Source organism: Azolla caroliniana, unplaced genomic scaffold (assembly GCF_043228905.1).
Source record: "Azolla caroliniana isolate FFs.n. ecotype wild unplaced genomic scaffold, voAzoCaro1.0.p SCAF_15, whole genome shotgun sequence".
NCBI lineage: Eukaryota > Viridiplantae > Streptophyta > Polypodiopsida > Salviniales > Salviniaceae > Azolla > Azolla caroliniana.
Window position 1 is genome coordinate 186,283 of NW_028230450.1, and position 6,555 is coordinate 192,837.

The following is a 6,555-nucleotide window of genomic DNA, read 5'->3' on the forward strand; positions in this document are numbered from 1 at the left end:
TTGTCCAAAAGCTTGTTTGCTGAAAACTATATGTCAGTTAAATTATCCAAGGTATGAAGTATCATGAACAGAAGTAAAGCTTCTGCAATAAGTTTGTAAAATCCAGAAAACATTTCTATAAGATATACATGTATTTTGATTGTACAGTCATATGCCCCATTGGGAACCTCTTAAATATCGCTATCAAAAAACCTAGCCGGGTTATTTCAAGCACTCCTAAATACAGTAAGTCAGGCTTCTGTCTGGAAAAAACACTTGACCTAAACTGGGCCAAAACCTTGCAACGCATTTTTTAAAATAGTACTGGATGTTTCCCAATTTTCTACATTCCACATTCTGATAAGAGTTTTCTATACTCTCATAACGATTTTAGTCAGACAACAGTTTCCTTAACCTCTTGGCACCATCAATAGCTGTTCTGTTTGTCGGCTCCAAAACAAGGGCATATCTGAAGTCTGTAGACCAGAGAACCAAACGAAGGTTACATTTACTTTCCACATTAAAAATGCATTTCCTAACGAAATAGAAGTTCACTGAAACAACGTTATCACCTTCATTGGCTTCCTTATAGCAGCCAAGATACTCTCGTGCAGTAGCCCTTCTCAAGTAAGCTTTAATATTCTGCATTTTTATAAAACAAACTTTTTATTTTTTATCCATGCAGAAAGTTACAGTCTGACATACATAGAACTTCAAAAATGCCAACCTTTTTATCAAGTTCAATGGCCTTACAGCAATCTGCCTCTGCTTGATGGTAACTGGAAGGATAGCACAACATATGAGAACAGAACACAAAACCCATCACAAGCCAACGAACATGCCATACAAACAGAATTTAGCAAGTACTTGTATAAAGCTAGGTACGCTGCCGCACGATTGCTGTAATAGGTTGCATTGTCCTCATCACATCGGATTGCTTCTGAATAACTCTCAATAGCTACCTTAAAATCCTTTTTCTTAAATGCTAGATTTCCCTGTATAATGATAGTTGGCACTTAATAGGCAACAAATATAAGAAACACAACATCTGAGACAACAATGAAATAAGCGCAAATAGGCACCACAGACTAGACTTTTGACCTTCTCTTTAGCACTCTCAGCATCATCTGGCCTCGGAGCTTCTTTAACCACTTCTTCTTTTCTATTTGGATAAGCCTTTACTTCCTTCTGTAGAACTGGGAAAAGGAGAGGTGTGGTATCCAGCAACATTCCATCAGCTCCATTTTTAGCGAGCAATGAGACAGCACAAGGGCATCCATCATGTTCTCCAATGGGGATGCTCACCTTAGCATACAGAGATATGAAATTTGTACAATTAAGAATTTTCCAAACACTGGGCCTCACATTAGTTAGAAGGCCAAAAAACAAAATGTTGCAAACTTGCTAGATATCTTAGTGTTGCAAAAAGTAATAGAATAACCTTACATAGTACAAAATGTTTCTACTGATTCAAACCTGGGAACACTCTGAGCAATACCCAGCAAGTAAAGTTTATTGTAGTGTTTTTTCCTGCCTTTAATCTATTCAATTTACCTGGCAACATCCTGACATGCTTGCAACACATAAGAGAGTGAATGCTTGATCCTTATAATCTGTTTGTACCAATTCTCTTACTGGTATCTTTGGAGGTGGACCTGGAACTGTTGGCATAACTAGAACTCCATCATTCTGTGAATCAGAGAGGATGCATGAACGGCAGCACAAAGACAGAGTCACATTTACATTATCTCAAGACCTACAGAGACCTTAAACCAAAAATATTGAAGTTGGGTATATTGTATACCATTAAAAGCTCATTCATCGCCAAACGGGCCTCATTCCTCAACTTTAAGCATTCCGACACAAGCTCCGACTCTGTTTCTAGTGCTTCTTTGATGTGTTCAGACACCCCTGAATTTGAACTCTCTATAGTTTTTTGAATCCACTCCTCATGGTTTAGCTTGAATTCATGACTGAACAATTGAAAAGATACAAGAAATTCACTAACTCGAAATAGGACTTACAACGTCCAGGTCTAACGATAGAAATGGTTAAGTCTGAAGAATACCCTTGAAGCAGTAGAAATGCATCCTTCAAAGATTTCAAAGCTGAATTACCACGTTCAGCTTTTCCTTTCTCTCCATCCACTCGAAAGCAAACAAGGGACATCCTAAGACTTGAAATCTTGGATGCAAAATACTCTCCAAGTTTCACTCGTGTTACCGCTTGTTCTGCAACAATGCAAACCATAAACCCCTTTCTTAGATCTAAAAAAAAAGAAACAACCTGCATTGTCTAACATTGTGAAATTTGTTCACTCACTTCCAAATGCCTTCTCAGTGGCAGAAAGAGTTATCCACAGGTCCCTGTTCTGAGACGCATTAAGTAGGTTAAAGCAGTCTTCAGCAATAACAACTCGCTTGGGTAATTTAGCTTCTAAAGTAGGTTGTTGCAACATCTTGTGGCCAACTTTGCGCAAAAGCTCTGGATCCCTTGATAAACAACCTGAAAATTTTTGAGTAAGTAAAAAATTTGGGGGCTGGACATTCAAATCTAAAGAATTCTAATATTTCAACAATAGGGGTTAAGAATGCATACCAACAGTGTCAAGACTTTGGGAAACAGGAATCATCCCAATGGTCGACACTGCTCCATGAGAAGGTCTGAAGCCCAGAATACCACAGTATGCTGCTGGTATCCTCACCCCACCACCAGTATCTATGCCTGCACAAGGAAAGGGAAACATGTATTGTGTTAAACTCATGACTCGCGGCAAAGGAGTCATTTTGAGGACCCGATAACACATATTCTATGAAGAATCAAATGATTTTTCACAATGCAAAAAACTCTGGCATTATTTTATCATAACACAGTAGGTGAGACGCTTACCAAGGGCAAAATCAACTAATTTTGAAGCTACAGCAACAGCTGAGCCGCTACATGGACCCCCAGGAACACGAGAAGCCATGGCTGGGTTCACAAGGGTTCCATAATGTTTATTTTGCCCATCAATGCTGTCAACAGAATGAAAGAAATGTATATAATAACTAGCTCTTTATAAATCAAGCACAACAACATGAAAATAAGTCATAACTAACCTGTAAGCCATCTCATCCATGTGGGTTTTACCGATGCAAGTGGCTCCTGCTTGGATCAGGTTCATTACTGCAGTTGCTGTGCGTGAAGCAGATTCATGTGTCGCCTGCCAATCAGGGGAACCAAATCCAGTAACAAATCCTTCCACATCAAATCTGTTGATGAAAAAAGGAGATTTTCATGTTACTGTCCGGAAAAAATACGTTTAATTCTTTTTGAACATCTCAGTAATTTCAAGACCTTTGAAACATGAAGACCAATGCATTTGTCATCCAAATTAAAATGTGGAAATTTAGCATTGAAAAGAAGTAGCTTTGGAAGAGCTTAAACATCACAATTATGACATACGACCAAGAATAGATGCATTATCGTCCAGATTAAATATCTTCGTCTATCTACATGCTGATTCAACAACATTGAATAATTAAATTAAATGCTGATCCCAAGAAAGGATGCATTATAAGTAATTACAAAAGAATAAAACACCAAATCTGTAGCACACAAGCAAGAAAGGATGCATCGCCATTCAGATTAAGTGGTGTCTTCCTAAGAATATAAAAAGATTTTGAGACCTTTACAACAAAGAATAAGATCAAATTTTGGAAGAGAAGAGAAGCGAGACACACGCACGCACACATGAGAACTTACATGTCTGCAACCGCGAAGGTGAGAGAGGTAAGAGGTAAGGGGGCGGCAGGGGGGGCGGGTTGGGAAGGAGGGAGAAGCTCCAGGTACTTGATGAAGGCGTCTAAATCCGTGCTGTTGGGTTTCTTGCGGCGGGAGCGGGTGAAGATGACGGCGGTGCCAGCAATGCCAAGGCCCACAAGGAGGGCAGCTGCGGCTGCGGCAATGGCAGAGTACCATTTGGAGGCGGGGATCGGAGCATCGCTAGCAAGTACGAGAGTACCATCGGAGCCTTGGGTGGAAGTGGAAGTGGAGGTGCTATCAGCAGGAGCAGGGGATGTGGCAGCAGGAGTGTGTCTGTTGATGATGCTGGTCTCTCTTCTGAAGGACATGATGGAGAGACAGAGAGAAAGAGAAAGAATGTGTGTGTGTGTGTGTGTGTGTGTCTATGTGTGTGTGTGCAGTCGTTTGAGAGAGACGGGGGTGAATGGAGATGGAGATGGAGATGGAGATGGATGCTCTGCTGCTGCAAAGACAGAAACCCTCCTCTGCTCTTTCTCTCTCTCTCTCTCTTCTCTTCTCTCTCTCTCTCTCTCTCTCTCTCAAGGGTTTTAGCAGTCAGTCGCAAGCTGCGCGTATTTCCTCTCTGTATGTATGTATATGTATATATTCTTTCTTCGCTTATGATGTGTGTGTGTGTGTGTGTGTGTGTGTGTGTAATTAGTAATTAGGTTTTGGAATATCTTCCTAGTTCTTTTACGCAGAAAAGGGCCAAACCAAGCAAGCAAAATGCCGCACACCCACGACTTGTCCAATGGGCCCAACAAATGTAAATTTGTAATGTAGCCGGCCGCCTATCATCGGACCTTCGGGGCCGAGACGCAGCAAACAAGGCACACAATGCATCCCCATGTTTATCAAATCTAGGCTAACCGGCTTCGAACACCTAGCTTCATGCGTTTGAGCCAATATGTAACTACTACTCTATTGTAGCAATTTATAGCCTTGATTATGTTATGAACTCATCCAATTCTGAAATGGCCTATTGAAGCCTTCATTCACTTTTAATTGTGTGGTTATATGTTGGTTCATGATTTTGCTTGAGCATATGTGGAAACCTCCATTTTGCGACATACTTCAATTAGGTTGTGGATCATGTTGTTCTATATGCATCTTTGAAATCGTTGAGGCCATTGAAATTTGACTCATGTACATTCATCGTCTCGTGTTGTGACTTTGTGTGTTGCCATCATCGACATTATTTGTAGACTCGTTGTGACTTTTGGTTTTTTATAATTTCTTGTGCAACTCCGCTATAACAAGCATGATTTTCTATTGAGATTGGCAAGCGACCTTTGGTTGTTTTCTAGTTGGTAGCTTGGTATTCTGTTATTGACAATGCTTTGACAAGTTGTCGTCATGCAAATTGAATGTTGTTGAATGGCCTTTTGGTGCATGGAAATATTTTGTATGAGCATCTTAGTGTCCCATTATTGTTCAATATCATGTGTGGTGAAAGCGTTGATCATGGGGAAAATATGCAATTGGTTGTCAAAATCTTTTTACCATACATGTTGAGGAGAACATGTTATTGTCGAAACATTTGTTTTGGTTATGGTGAATTTGTTTATGCTTTCCTTCCCATATTATGATCATGTATGCCACTTAGTTATGCTTTTCATCAATGAGTGGCCCTAGATATCCATCAAGGGTTAACAATGTGAGTGGAGTGGAATTAAGGTGCAGCGTTTATGTGAATCTTCATAGCGAGGTTGATTGAATCATCGCTCCAACTTTGTTGGTTTCAAGTTGTAGCATATATCGTCTTTCATCTTGCTAGTTCAATTCAAATTCAAACATTCAAAAGGGTTGTGGCCATGAATTCAAGACAATGATAAAGACAACTTTCATCCTCATACACATGGTATGGATTTCAATGTACCTTACCTCGATCTTTGTCAAGCATGCCATACTTCGAGGGTACTATAAATCATGCCACAGTTTTCCTAAAACCATTGCCAGACACAATATGCCCATTGACACTCCCTAAATATATATCCACCATCAGCTACGAGCTACAAAACAATGCCCTCAATTCCAAACTTGTCCTCACTCCCCCTCTTTGTCGTCGTAGGTGAGTCTTGTTTCTATTCTTCTTGAAAAAATCTAGTGATGGAGACTCGAGTGGAGCTTGAGCCTTGTTATCACTCACTCTCTCTCTCTCTCTCTCTCTCTCTTTATTTTTATTTGTATTTCAATGATTGGGTAAACACCCTATTTTATTGTACACCAACTATCTCATGGGCCAAAATTTGGCCTTAGAAGACGTAAATATATATTTCTTTTTGTTGGGTAATGAATCGTCAATCCACAACAAAAGGAATACGTTGAAATACACAACTCGAAAACACAGAAAACAGTGTACATAGATTTAATGTGGAAACCCTAAAACGGGAGAAAAACCACAGAGAAAGGAGCTTCACTATACAATGGATATACAATGACGAGATCAGAGTACAACATTCTTTGCACAAAGTGTAAACAACCTCGTAGGGCTCTTAGCGTATGTTGTTACTAAACACATCTATAGCGTCACTCGCTCTCACTACTTCTCTCATCCATGCTCTTCCTTGTTTTCTACATAACACAAACTGTTTGCCCTAAGTGTATTTATACTTATACCCTGCATGGACTAATTACAAATGTAGCCACTACTACTGCCATTCCTATTATTTTCTAATATTAATAATAGTCTTTCTAATCAACCGACTCATTTGTTGACTATTGGGTCGGTCCGACTTGTCGGCCTGGTCATCAACTCTCTCTGAGTCGACTCCTCAACCGTTGGATCTCATC

The 6,555-nt window shown here is 39.9% G+C and overlaps 1 protein-coding gene across 1 annotated transcript; it reads right to left on the reverse strand.

The window, feature by feature from the left end:
* TOC64-III (translocon at the outer membrane of chloroplasts 64-III) lies at positions 1–4,106 on the reverse strand. The gene is made up of 13 exons (XM_087331338.1): positions 3,724–4,106; positions 3,078–3,230; positions 2,869–2,993; positions 2,578–2,703; positions 2,302–2,484; positions 2,048–2,210; positions 1,784–1,952; positions 1,534–1,668; positions 1,081–1,284; positions 847–974; positions 707–758; positions 552–621; positions 1–455 (listed from the first exon to the last, which is right to left on the reverse strand). The coding sequence occupies exons 1-13, from the start codon at positions 4,089–4,091 to the stop codon at positions 370–372; spliced, it is 1,962 nt and encodes a 653-aa protein (XP_087187464.1). The 5' UTR covers positions 4,092–4,106; the 3' UTR covers positions 1–369.
* Between the last annotated feature and the right edge of the window lie 2,449 nt (positions 4,107–6,555).

What these genes read in the sequence shown, in the direction of transcription:
- TOC64-III (XM_087331338.1), bottom strand. Translation starts at nt 4,091, where the DNA reads ATGTCCTTCAGAAGAGAGACCAGCATCATCAACAGACACACTCCTGCT. An exon ending in CACTGAGAAGGCATTTGGAA is followed by an intron (nt 2,211 to 2,301) that starts GTGAGTGAACAA and finishes GCATTGTTGCAG; the next exon opens with AACAAGCGGTAACACGAGTG. An exon ending in CTGAGAGTGCTAAAGAGAAG is followed by an intron (nt 975 to 1,080) that starts GTCAAAAGTCTA and finishes ATCATTATACAG; the next exon opens with GGAAATCTAGCATTTAAGAA.